Source organism: Montipora capricornis, chromosome 11 (genome assembly GCF_036669925.1).
Source record: "Montipora capricornis isolate CH-2021 chromosome 11, ASM3666992v2, whole genome shotgun sequence".
In the NCBI taxonomy this organism is placed as follows: domain Eukaryota; kingdom Metazoa; phylum Cnidaria; class Anthozoa; order Scleractinia; family Acroporidae; genus Montipora; species Montipora capricornis.
In genome coordinates, this window is record NC_090893.1 from 33,441,214 (window position 1) to 33,454,923 (window position 13,710).

Below are 13,710 nucleotides of genomic sequence, written 5' to 3' on the forward strand. Positions count from 1 at the left end.
AATTACTGTATTGCCTCCAATGCCATTGTTCCTTCCATCTGCTCTAAGGAGGACCATTGTTCAAGGGAGGTCATTTTTGTGGGAAATTTTGGAATAATTTTACAGGGGCAATTATTTTTAATGTAAAAGTAGAACAGCTACTGTGCCTTCAATAACATGCAGACTCTGAAGCCAAAGACTCAACCAATGGTTAAGTTTTACACTGCCATCAATCACTGAACTGGATGGCGGGAAAAAAGCAGCCAGTGGTCGATTAAACTTCAGAGTCTGCATGTTACTGAAAGGCACTGTAATTGCAAGCCACGCACATTGTAAAAAACCCTTCATTCAGATATATTGAAATAAAGGAATGGCATTTACTTATCATGTAACTTTAAATATTTAACAACACTTGGATAAAAGACAGTAATTCTTATTTATTATTTATTTATAATTCATGCATATGTTCACTCCCTCATCTTCACTAAAAGATTCTAATTAAACAGCACTTTTTCTTCTGGCTTTACACAAGATCCTCATGCAAACAAATTGAAACGCTTTGCTTTTTTGTCAAACACTATTATCAAATTATTAATATTTACACTGCCCAGACACTGCAAGAATTGAAGCCTTTGCTAGATTACTAAACAAACTGCAGTTTCATTTCCTAAACCTAAGCATGCACACTATTGAATGAAATGTACCGGTAAGCACATTTGCACACATTCTGTAATTTAGTTCTTTCACACTGCTTCAGTACAATTTCTCCTGGTGTGACCTCGCCTTTTACATTTGGAACACTTTCTAACTGTTCTTGAGCCAGCTGTGTCAGCTTTTGTTTCAACAATAGAAGAGTTCTGTTGCAAAGTGTCTTGCTCTGCACCTGCATAAAAGAAAGATAATTTTTTTTTTTAGTAGGTAGTTTCTTGCTCTCAGGGGCACCTCTGTTGAAACTTAAAATGCCCTGGTGTAGCCAATTGGATGTTAGCATAACCCAGTACGTGTACTAAGCCTAGTCTGCACATGCAAACATTCACAAGAAGCATGTACAAGTAGAACACTATTGCTTGTAAACTTACATGTGTTGCAATAACAAATATGTAACATTTCAAAAATAAAACAAAAAAAACAAACTTGTTGGGAAAAGCGTCGCACTGGTTCTTTGTTCATGTTTCTCCATGTATGCCTTCACTGCTGATGGTTTATCCAAGCGGTCCTTAACTGTGCACTGAGAGGCTCTGGCACCTTGGCTGCATATCTGTTGTACACTTCTGTCATCTCTGGTTTGGTCAAAGTAAACAGTAGTTTCTTCATATCTTCAACATAGCCTAAGTACAATGAAATTAATTTACAAGTATAAGCATTTAATTACCAGCTGTATGTATACAACATTATCAGTCACACATGGTTTATCGTTGGTAACAATCATTTACACTGTAATTATGTAATTACATGTTTTAATTAGGAACAAATTGTTGTCTGATTCTGATTTACAATTTTTATTTCAAGCAACATTGTCCTAGGTGGCCTCTTTCATCTTTCATCTTCAGCTAAATATATAATGAAATACATATGGGTTAGCTTACGTCGTGACTACAAGCTTCTCCAGTAATTGTAAAACACGAAACATGACTCGTGAAAGCCGTGAAGCAAGCTTCTCCAGTAATTGTAAAACACGAGACATGACTCGTGAAAGCCGTGAAGTGTAAAGTTCTGTTGATTATACCAACAAAAAACATATTTATCGAAAACTTTATCATTGTAAAACATTCGATCGGTAAACTTCTAGATTTTGGTTGAGTCTCATGATCAGACCCCGTCGTCAAGCAGCCCCAGCGAATCTCATGCGATCAGCTCAACTTATAAACATTTAGAACCACGGCTAAGCAATTAATTTCCAAACAGAACTAATCTTGATCACTCTTTAAAATGGAAAATTTAGCAGGTAAAACTACAAATATAAACAATGAAATACATGTGTAAGTTACTAATAAGGACGCTCAATGTCTTACTTGTCTCTTCTGTCGGTGGCTTAAGTCCTTCAGAGCTGGAGGATCGACTGCATCTCTGGTCGGGACGGACCCTTTTCTAAGAACTGCGTTCATTTTCTCCCCTTTCTTCTCCATTTCGGCGATAATCGCCAAGCTCCGAGTGTAGCAAGACTCTTCAAAATGGGCTGAACATAGTGACGCATATCGCGATGTCGGATCAGCAAAATCCGGTCTGTGTTTTCGCACAGATCTCAGCCATTTTGCCCTCACAGCCGGATCAGTTGGAAACTGGTGCATTCGTATGCCTTCGGTGTATGATCGGTTCGTACAGCTTTGCTTATTATGGACTCCAGCAACGCAATATCGTCCTCGCTTTCTCTGGTCTTTCTTACTATCCGCCATATCGCATCTGCAGTTCTGGCAACAACGTGACGTCACGGTTGTTGTCACGTGGTATTTTGGCCGCGCGATTCAAAGGGACACTTCTGAAGGGAAAATTTCCAACTTTGAGCGCTTGTAAAATCGTCAATTTTTACAGTGGACATCTCAAACTTGGGATTCGTGTGTTTTGAAAGGTAAATTTTATAACTAAGCAAAAAAAATTTCGCTTCATAGGCACTTTAAAGGTCTGGGTTGAGCAGAGAGAGAGGGAGATCCAAGGGTCAAACCAGATGGTGTCTATAATAGTGTATGAATTCTACACGAAAGAGATAGCATCTAAAGCATTGACCAACGCAAGATCCGCCATGTCTGCGAGCGTGAAGAGGACAGTGCTGTCTCAAGCGGTATTACGTGTGCTATTGAATTGTAGCCCACTTCTACCTTTGGCAAATGTAGTGGGGAAAGTCGAGGACATGGTTCTGAGAATGCAGTATTCGGGATACAACAAGAAGTTCAGGTATGAAGTGGTTGACTCTGCTGTCAAGGCTTGCAGAGCAAGACAAGAGGCTGAACTGAAAGGAGAGAGACCAATGCATCAATTAAAAGGGTGGAGAAAAGAGGAGAGAGAAGCATGCCTGACGAGGCTGAGTTTTCAGCGAAATTTAGAGCGGTTTTTAAAGCGGTTTTATAGAGATACACACTTTTAAGTTTTACGTGTATTAACTCCAAAATAGCGCGTCAAAAGAATAACAAAGACAGAGAATGTCAAGCAATTACCGAAGTCTATCTAATTCTTTTATCGCTTCGACAAAAGAACTTTCTGAAGAAGTCTACAAAGGCATCGAAATTAAAACCATTGTACTAGAAAACGACTCCGCAAATCTACGGTTGTTGCTGTTAGGTATTTTCTCTAAGTATTTTTTTTTTTAACTTTTGCTATTAAGTCATGATATATTGCGTTTTCAACACCTGGATCCAACTTACTTGAACAAAACGTTACTCCTAGATTTCAGTTCATTAAGGTGTTTTTATTTCGAGTAGCAATGCTCACATGTTATTTTCATTACTTAGTTTATATAGTCACCCCTGGGTTTTCCACAGACCCCGGCCCGTTTTCCCGAGTTTTCCGCAGGCCCCGGCACTCTGTGAATTTCCATAGATCCCGAAACCCCGTGTTTTCCATATATCTCGGCTTTCCGGCGCCCTACGGCTTTTCCCCCAAACCGTAAATTACTTCAAGACTGAAGGTGAATTACAAAATAGTTTAATCTCAGCCAATGGGCGTCAACAAGCTCAACAGCTTGATGAAAGAAATGACCGAAACGGCGGGAATCTTTGTAAAAACAAATCACAGTGGAAGAAAAATACTAGTTTTAAATCTACAAGATAATGATGTGCCACCCAATCTGATCGTTCAAGTAACTGGCCATAAAAATCTGCAATCGATTAATATTTACAGCTCGTTAAGACAAAGACAAATGTTGAAAATTTCCAAAAGTTTGTCATGCTCATCATCAACAACAAATGCAGTTCTGCCAGCAGCACAACAGAGTCTGCAATGCAATTTTACTGACAGAGACACATTCATCGACTTCAGCCACTGAAAACACACTCCAAGCAATATTTAAAAGGCCGGTAATTATATCACCCGAGGTGTTTTTAATATGATCGATTTGGCACCGACTAAAAACACAGTCATAAGTCCAGAATTGGGGCCGAAAGCGAAAAGAAAGGCGATATGTAATTGAAGGTGATAGCAGAGGAGGAATCAAGAGTAAACTGTTGCTAAACTCGAAGGTGACTCTGAATGATTAATGTATTTTAAAATTATGCATTTTTATTCAACTGCAAAAAAAAATAATACTAAAATAAATAAATAAATAAATAATAACAATGAGATCTTTAACCTTTTGGTGCACCTTATTATTTGTGAAATTTCGCTCATATATTTATCCCCGGCACATGGGCTAGGCGTTTTATCCATTGTCTGTCACATGTTTAAAGGACAATTACGTAGCCTTTTTTTTAATGATAGTCCATATGTCTGATTGCTATAACATTCAGAATACAGATAAACGCTACTTATTTTCTCTATTTTAGACCCAAATCAAAATGTAAGATCTAAGTTTCATTACATGTAAATTGATTGAAAGAATAAAAGATTAGTACTTAGTCCAATAAATTGTTGTTCTGGTATTTCATCGATATCTATGTAATGAACAGAATATTACATGCCCGCTTGTGGATACGAATTTAATCTTCTTGTTTTCAAGTCGATATCTCACGGGTGAGCGGAGCAAACGCGTGGGATATCATCTTGAACCCTCGAAGATTATATTCATATTCCGTTTATTACATATCTATCGATGAAATACCAGAACAACGATTTCCTGGACTAAGTACTAAACTTTTATTCGTTCAATCAATTTACATGTAACGTATATTCTGTCTGACTCACCTTGATAATAGCAGTAATAAATGGTGGGGTGTTTTTCTCCTCCCCTGTAAGGATATGTTCCATTCGCTTGATCCAAATTGCGTAACTTCTCTGTGTCATAATATATCCATTCTTGGGTTGCTATCGCCCACTTGACCATTTGACATTGTTCAGAGCCATAAGCCAGCAAGTAAAACGGAGCTCGAGTGGGAAGCAAGATAGGATGGCTTTTATCCCCATCCGTTCTACAGCAAAATTCGATCTTGGTATTGTGGTTGTAGGTACCATTAGGAAGGGTCCCTCCTTTGTCATTTTCATGCCGTTTGTCGTGATCATCCCAAAGGACAAACCCTTCTGTCAAGCCATCTGGACATCTTTGATACTTGTAAATACAGTACTGACCTGTGGAGAAATCTGTCAGTCTCATCTTTCTTCCTTGAAACTCTTTTATGTTTTCACTCGATGCTTCACTGTGACAATTTCGGGGTCAATGTTCAAACAAACGGCCACCAAACTAATCCTTAGTTGAACGCTTTTAGACTTGCATTTGGATGCAAAAATAGGTGTTTAATTAAGGTATAATGCGCCAGACGGAAGGTTAGGAAACTCGTTTCTAGGTGACGGGCGAAAACACAAGAGGCAGTATCGGAACTTTCGAGCTCCGTAATACCGGTCGCATGCTATTGTAGGTCAATTCAGGACCTGGATAAACGGCCACGCCCCTCGGAAGTCTTAGTAGGTCAATGGGTAACGTATGCGACGGTGTCACAGAAGCGTAGGTTTGAATCCTGTCTAAGACCCTGATTTTTCAGTTGCCATTTCGTCGGTCACCAAGCAACTATTTGTAGTTGGATATTATTAGCAATCAGCAAATAAACACTAACCCGGTGGCCAAACCAGCCTGTTTCCGTCACTTGCTGCGTGCGTTTTCATGCAAAAGGATCGGTTGACTTTTTCACCATCTACAACAGCATCAACATGAAAAGCCAATGATTTTGCGTTCTTGCTATCTTTATGGCCATTAGAGTATTGACATCTCCAGCCCTGCTGCCACCGAAAGGCCTCCACAGAGGGACATCCATCTGCAGGTTTGGGTATTCCGTAAGTACCTCCCGGCCACTGAACATTCTCTGCCAAATAATGGTAATGATGGTAATGATGGTAATGAATTTATATAGCGCATTTTCTATTAACATATCCAAATGCGCTTTACAAGCAAGGGATCTATGGGTAAGATCGGACATCAGCATATATAGGCGCCGCTGGCAGCCGCTATCAGCCCATTAGCGATCTCACCCAGCACATGAATGAATGAAATGAGGCCTAACCACAACACATAACATAGGAACGGTTATCGTCATCATCAGATTTAAATGATATATTCATATCACTAGACTCTGTCGCTTTGGAAACATATGTAGGTTCCTTGGCATACAAAGTCACATGCCCTATTTACTTTTCTTGCTTTTTCCTGTGTTGTCGTAGAATTCAGAGTTTTGCCTTTCTTTCGAGTTCTTGCCGAATATATGCAACCGTCAAATATGGCTACTAGCTCCGAGTAAGTTCGAGAGAAGATAGAATTCGGTTGTGAATTGAAGTTAGCATGAAGTTGAGTCAAGATTTAAGCTATTGAACGTTAGAGTCTCGGTATCCCTGGCGCTATGGACCGGCCAGAGCCAAGAAGCTTGTCAGCAGACCAACGCATGCGATACAGACCCAAATAAATTAATCCCGGCTGAATTGATTGAGACGCCGACATTAGATTGCGCCGAAAGTAATTCACAGAAGCATACTGTGACTGAAGAAAATTGACAAGTTGTAATTATTTCTGTATTTGATTCGGCTCATGTGAAGTACGGCGTCTGGATCAAAGCCGCTCCACAGCCGTAATTCCCGGCTAAGCCAGGCGGGAAAAAAATGCTTAGCTGATCCGAATTAGACCGATTCGGCTCATGCGAAGTACAGCGTCTTAACCGGGCCTTTGCCGATTTGGTCCATTGCGTGATTGTAAATACGCCGTCAGGCCTCGCAGGCCCCTGCCTTTTTTTACGTTACTGTTTTTTATTATGATTTCATATCTACAACATTGTGGACATACATTTAATGAAGAAAATAAGCTGTAGTTTTGTTTTGTGGTTATTACTGCAACTATGTACAACTTGTAATACAGTAGATATCTTTTGTGGAAATAACAACCAATTTAAGAACGTAGATAGCCTAAAACAACTGTAAATACCATTTTTACAACAACCTATTTAATAGCCTAACTTGGAAAATATAGGTTCTTATATGCGGGTGTTTACGTATCTCAAAAGTTTATCATCGGGAAATTTCCCTGTTAAAACGTAGTTTATTATGTATGCAAAACACGGGTTATTTAAAAATCTGAAAGCCCAAAACATTAATTCAGTCGCGTACAAACGTCAGTCAGACTTCATGGCATACGAGTTTGTTCAAGCCAATTTACTTACCGAACACAATCAATCCGTTGGATTCGGTTTTCGAACTAATGGATCTCAATCTAACGGATTGATTTCGATTGGTTCGGAAATCGAACTCTCTCAGTGTTCGATTTCGTTCGATTGCCGAACTCAATCGAACTCAATCCACTTATTGAGTTCGATTGAGGTCGATTTCCGAACGTTCGATTTACTATGCCGGGCACAAATGACTGAACTGACCAGCTAAACAAACCGCCTCAACTGATACAACTAATTGATTGAATTTTTGTTTCTGTTTTTATCTGGAAAATAGCCTTTCAATACTTTCGGTCAAAGGCAATACGACAGATTGTATATGACAATGGAAATAGCGTGTGCGCTATAATCGGCAAATGGGTCGCAATTTGATGAATCTACGAGAAGTTGTGCGATATTTATTTCAATGGACATGGCTGGGTTTTAAAAGAGCGAAACCACAATAGTATAACGATATGTTAGTCTATCCCTTTCAAATTAAACATTAACTGGCAGAATTTCACTTTTCCATTAAATGTGTAACAAAGGTGTGCAATAGACCGTATTCATAATTGGAGGTCAAGAAATTATTCTTTTGTCTTTGTGCTAATCGTCCTAACTATCCTCACTTTGGACCAAAATTTCTTTTGGATTTTGCTTGTGGTTACGAGGCTAGTTAGGGTGATTAGCATGAGGACAAAATAATAATTACTTAGCTGCCATTTATGAATACGGTCTATAAAGTAAGTAACTGAGTAGGTCTACTAGCATGTTTTGAGTTTGCGGAGTATTGTCGACAGAGTTTTCTCGGTTGAAGCACGTTATTGTTTATCGACCACCTTATTCATCGAACCATCCTTTTACGATACCCATTTTTCTGGATGAGTTTACAGAATACCACGATTCGATCAGTTTGTCGCCTGGTCCACTTTAATGTGCATGTTGATGATCTTCTTCTGCTCAAAGTTTTTCGTGAATTGCTGGAGTCGAGGTTACACACTGGATATAGTTATTTCTCAACTCGAAACTCTGATACTGACTTTTTCTGCAGAACTCCGCACACTGACTATCCAACCTCGGATCATTTGCCAGGGATATGTTTGTTGAGGGTTGCCAAACCATATCTATCTCTTTTCGGAAATTACGGGATATTGATCCTGCCACTTCAGGCATGACATTATTGACAGTGATTTTTCAGCAATCATCTGTTAACCTTGATGAACTTTCTTCTCATGTTTCATGGCGACGTTTGAGCTTTGTCACCATGCTCCTTCAAGAGCAAAAGCATCCATGTTCGACCTTCAGCTGTGGTCAACACTGTCAGGGTTGGGGATTGCGATGTGAGCAAAGTGTCTGTAGTGCGGAACTAGGGTGCGTGGTTGGATGATCAACTTACTGTATGACCGTACACATTACCAAAATATTCAGTGCCGCTTTCTATCACGTACACAACATTAGGCGCATAAGGGAATACCTTTCAATGGATTCAGTTGCGACTCTTATCCACTCTTTTGTTAGGACTCCAATAGACCACTGTAATAGTCTATTATATGGTTTGCCTAAGTGCCATATTGACAAGTTGCAGAGAGGTCCAAATGCAGCCGCCAGACTTGCCGTTATGCAAGGAGAATTTTGCCATATTACCCCAATGCTCCATCAGCTGCACAGGCTTCCTGTCTCATTTCGTTTTAATTTTAAGATTTTACTTTTAACTTTCAAAGCCATTCATGAATTGGCACTGTCCTATATCAATGATCTTGTTAAAATTAAGCCTTTAAACTCAAGATATAGACTGCGATCCAACGACGGAATACTGCTGTCTCATCCGAATTTTAAAACTTAACAATTCTGGGCGACCGTGCTTTCGTTGCTTCGGCGCCTAAAGTCTGGAACGATTTACCTCTGGGAAATTAAAAATGGCCAAATCTGTTGACACTCCAAAAAAATAATAATAATAAAATAAAAATAATAATAATAGTAGTCATAGTAATAATAATAATAATGATGATGATGATGATGATGATGATGATGATGATGATGATGATGATGATAATAATAATAATAATAATAATAATAATAATAATAAAGACGCATCTTTGTAGTAAGGCTTTTCATTCTTCGTTTGGTTTACTTACAAGACTATGTGATTTTTTATTTACTTTTAGCAAGACTTTCTAAGATAAATCTTTTAGCAAGGCTTTTTTAATTCTTACATAGGCTTTTTAATAAATGTACACAACCCATGGTGTAATTCTTATTTATCATTTAGTTATTATTTTATATATGCATTGTTTTAATGCTCGTAAAAACTGCGCAATATTTAATAATTATTCGCCGAAGGCGAAGTGATGATTATCAGTCAATATTCACCGATAATCACCGAGCCTGAGGCGAATAATTGTTTCAATATAAATACACAAGTGATTATTTCAAAAGCGAGAAAAAAAAAAAACACTTCAACGCAAAGTCATCTTCACTTACAGTGGCAAAACTACTACTGGCAACCATTTTGTCCGTCGAGGTGATTATCGGCCGATAATCCAAGATAGCGAGCCAATGAGAGCGGGCGATTTTGTATAATCACGTGTGCATTTATAATTAGAATTGGTAAAATTATTATGGTGATGATGATCATTATTATCATTATGTTCCTAGATGTTTAGCGCATTTAAGCATTTAAGCACCAAAAATTGTTGTACTGAATACAACTCCCCATGGGGGCTATCCAGGGTCAATGAAACATTGTTAAAAATAGTTGTCGTTACACACACCTAGAGTTTGGGGTTTGTTTTAGCTCAGGTTTCATGTTACCCTTGGGGATCCGGTTAGACAGTAAAGGAGTTCCCTCGTGATAAAAATAAGGTTTAATTAATATAATTAGAGATCTTCGTGTATTAGCTACGTTCTGCTTTATGATTGGCCAGGTCCACTTCCTTGCGGTTACATGCAAAAACGTTTTTGCTCGTGGAAAAATGCTATTTGCCCATGGGTAAAAGGGCAGGGGCGGAGCTAGGATAAATAATGACCGGTTTCCAAAACAGAGAAAAGGTTTCTAGGGGTCCGGGGGCATACTCCCCCGGGCAGGTTTTAGATTTCAACCCTCCCAATTCCGCTTTCCCGTGTTTCTGACCGATTTCTGTAAGACGCTGAAAACAGGCATGGATACGCTCCTGAAGGGCTAGTGTAAACAGAACTAATGCAAAAGAACAAACTGACTTTTTTAGAAGTCACGACTGGCCGTCATCACCGTTAAGCGAAAGGAAATCCACGCTTGCATGAAGATATGCATGAAGTCACGCTTGCATGGAATATGGACTCGTGATCTATGCGATCTTCCGATAATTTAAAGTGCTATCAAGTCAAGGGAAACAAATAGGTTTAAATAACGATTTGTTTCTTTCTTTTCAACTCTATTTCGATCGTGATAAGTTAAATCAGGAGCCCATTACCCGGGGCCTCAATCTCCCTTTTAAACCCTTGGAGGCAACCCTTGCCCATATCATTTTAATTTTTTGACGTTCGAATTCCTGCGAATGCGTTATGCCGTCCGATCAGAACAAAGTTATTGTTTTACGTCACAAGCAGTCACGCACCAGTGATCGCGTTCGTCTTACAGAGTATTCTCAGTGGAGAAATAGAAACTTGAGACGGTTCTAAAAATAAAAAGATACGGGCAAAGGTTGACTCAAAGATATAGTCTGGATGGAGGCTTCGAGTGATGGTAAAATATAAATGAAATTGCATTTTTTAACCGCGCAACCATGGGCCGAGCGCGGTTCTTGCTCTGCAATCGGTTTATTTATTTTTTAACCGCGCGGCCATGGGCCGAGCGCGTTTTTTTTTTTCGTTTTGTCGGAGAGCTGAACCAGGCTTCCACTCGGCCAAATAGTCAGTGGGACTTCCAGTCACGCAACTTAGGATGTTTATTCGCCGAAAAATCTGTTAAAACGTTAATGTACTTAAAATTTTATGAATATTTCGCTCTTTATTTAATACAAAATATATTGCCTTTTTTGTTATTGAAGGGCTTGATTAGAAGCGAGTATTGAATCATAAAAGGTCATTATGTCATCCATGGAAAGTGTCGACGTTTCACCTTTCATTAGTAGGGAAATAACCACCGTACTAAACATAGCCGTGGATAACGTAATTCTTACATTAAGTGACGCGTGTGACTACTTTACTAGGCCTATACTCGTGTAAAAAACCAATTATATTTAATCGTGACTTTTAGGAAAGAAAGCTGTAAGTTGTTAAAAGTGTTATTATCGTATCGTTCATACCCATAGATATCCTGATGACAGTTCCAGGTTAATTAAGACCATTACGTCATCGGAAATTTCTCGGAGATTAGTGATAGTGCAATAAGTTCGTGTGCAGTCGTTGTTGTCAGTTGTGTGTATTGTTTCCACAGAATGAATTTTTCTTGTAGCGAAATTCAATAATATGCATCTTGTCACATTTAACATCTTCAGACGTGACAACCATTATAATTAACTACGGAGCAGAGGTCGAGTCAAGCGAAGTTGTGAGGCGATATCTGATATAATGATAAAAAATAAAACACAGCCGCTTTGGGATTAAGAATTAATTTTCATTTTGTTGATCATCGAGCTGTTCGTGACTTTTACTGACTGTACGGAGGCCAAAAAGTGTTAAATATGACCGAGAAATCCTGCTGTTTTCTGGGGCCTGATATGGTGGGTCGGGGCTTGATATGGTTGGTCGGGGCTTGATATGGTTGGTCGGGGCTTCATATGGGGGGTGTCATATGGTTGGTAATGTTCCAGCCTTGTATGTGATTTTGTGTCTATAGACTACTTTGGAATGTGTACTACGTTGCGATTATAGTGGTAAGAAAACAGATAAATTTTGAAAGCGCGGTTTTAACATCTGAAAGATCTTGTTTTTCTCATGACCTCAAGTTACTGATTTTTGTCAATTAGGCCATTACTAGCACTTGAGATAGTAAACAGAGTCATTATGCTTGGTAGCTTGGTAAAGTCTTCACTTCCAGATGTTTCCTAGGTTTTGGGGAAAATCGGTTCCTTTTCCAAGATTTTCAAAGATCTGCCCTATACGTTTACGTGAGAAGAAGACTTATTTTTCTCTTGAAAGAACATTTTGGACTTGTTTGTTCAATTAAATCGCATATCTTACGTGGATGTTGTTACAAGTAACCCTTGTTATCGGATTTCTGTGGCCTGCAAGTTCTTAAATTTACGTCACTTCGATTGTCGACAAAATACCACAACAAAATAAAATATGCTTCATGCAACATGGAGTTGTCACAACCAACGAGGCAAGTCTAACGAAGCAAAAATTAACGAAATTTGTTCCATTCGCATAGAAAAATCATCCTCAGAATGTTCAGCATTCCACGAATATAGTTCTGCTATTAGTATGACACAACTAGTGTCACACAAAATCATATTCACAGAGACAGTTGATTCTAGTATTGGGAAGCATTCGAAAAGAAACCCTTGTGAATAATGTAAGTAAGTTAAAAGTATGGTTTGGAAATGTAGAGAGAGTTGAATCTCTTTGTGTTATTCAAATAAATGCTTGAATATGTTTCCATGCCTTTTCTCACGTTAATATAGCTCACTTTGTATGACTTTATACACACCTGACGTCCTCAAACAGGGCACAAATGTCATCAGAACCAATGCCTCTAACATGATCATAAACTCTTCCATCAAAGCCGACGACGAATGTTAGTCACATACGTTCAATGACATATCTGCCGTAAACAATGTTACCTCTGTTCCGCCACAGATAAGAGCAGTGACGCCATGTCAATTTTTTAGGCTGTGGAATAACTTCCTGTGATTTTGGCCCGTAACGGAGGGGTTACCTCAAAAATTATCCCGTTCACTTGAAATTTATAGCACCCGATGCCTTTCGGGCACATTTAAATATGGCAGGTAGAGTAATAACTGCCTCATTGTACGAATTTCATTTGAGAGGTGAAAGTAGTCACAACTTCACAGCCACTTTTAGCGGTTTACCACTGTTTTTAACCCGTCTTACATGACCTGTAGACAGCCCCTGCTTACCCCCCGTGACTTTCTTATCACTCACAAGGGTGAGGTAGGTGCATTGATTGTGAAGGGTTATTCATATTTGGATATCCGTGGTTTTCAATAAAATTGTGACACTTTCTCGTGTTTGTTTTCTTCAAACAATCCTGATAATTCATATTCAGCAACAAATCTTATATCATTTAAAATTAATGGATAACTAGGTTTGACACCTTGATGAATCTTTGTTTCAGGAAAAAAAAAAAAGTTGAATTTTGTGTTGAGTCGAGGGTTGAGGGGGGGGGGGTGCATTCAATCATATATTCAATCATATAATCATATTACACCTTTTTTTTTTCTTTAGGCTCAGTCTAGCTTGATTTTTAAGCACTCCAATGCATTAGACAAACTTAAATTTAGATTAACCCCATCAAATTCCATTA

At 38.8% G+C, this 13,710-nt stretch overlaps 1 protein-coding gene across 1 annotated transcript in view; it reads right to left on the bottom strand.

Moving 5' to 3' along the window:
- The window catches only part of LOC138024845 (uncharacterized), a 42,124-nt gene extending 28,877 nt beyond the window's left edge, over positions 1–13,247 (bottom strand). Inside the window, exons 1-3 of the mRNA XM_068872035.1 lie at positions 12,874–13,247; positions 5,673–5,918; positions 4,810–5,190 (exon numbers count right to left, since the gene is read on the bottom strand). Coding sequence (XP_068728136.1) covers positions 4,810–5,190; positions 5,673–5,918; positions 12,874–12,943 — 697 coding nt within the window. The 5' untranslated portion in view covers positions 12,944–13,247. The remainder of the gene's footprint in view (positions 1–4,809; positions 5,191–5,672; positions 5,919–12,873) is intronic.
- Between the last annotated feature and the right edge of the window lie 463 nt (positions 13,248–13,710).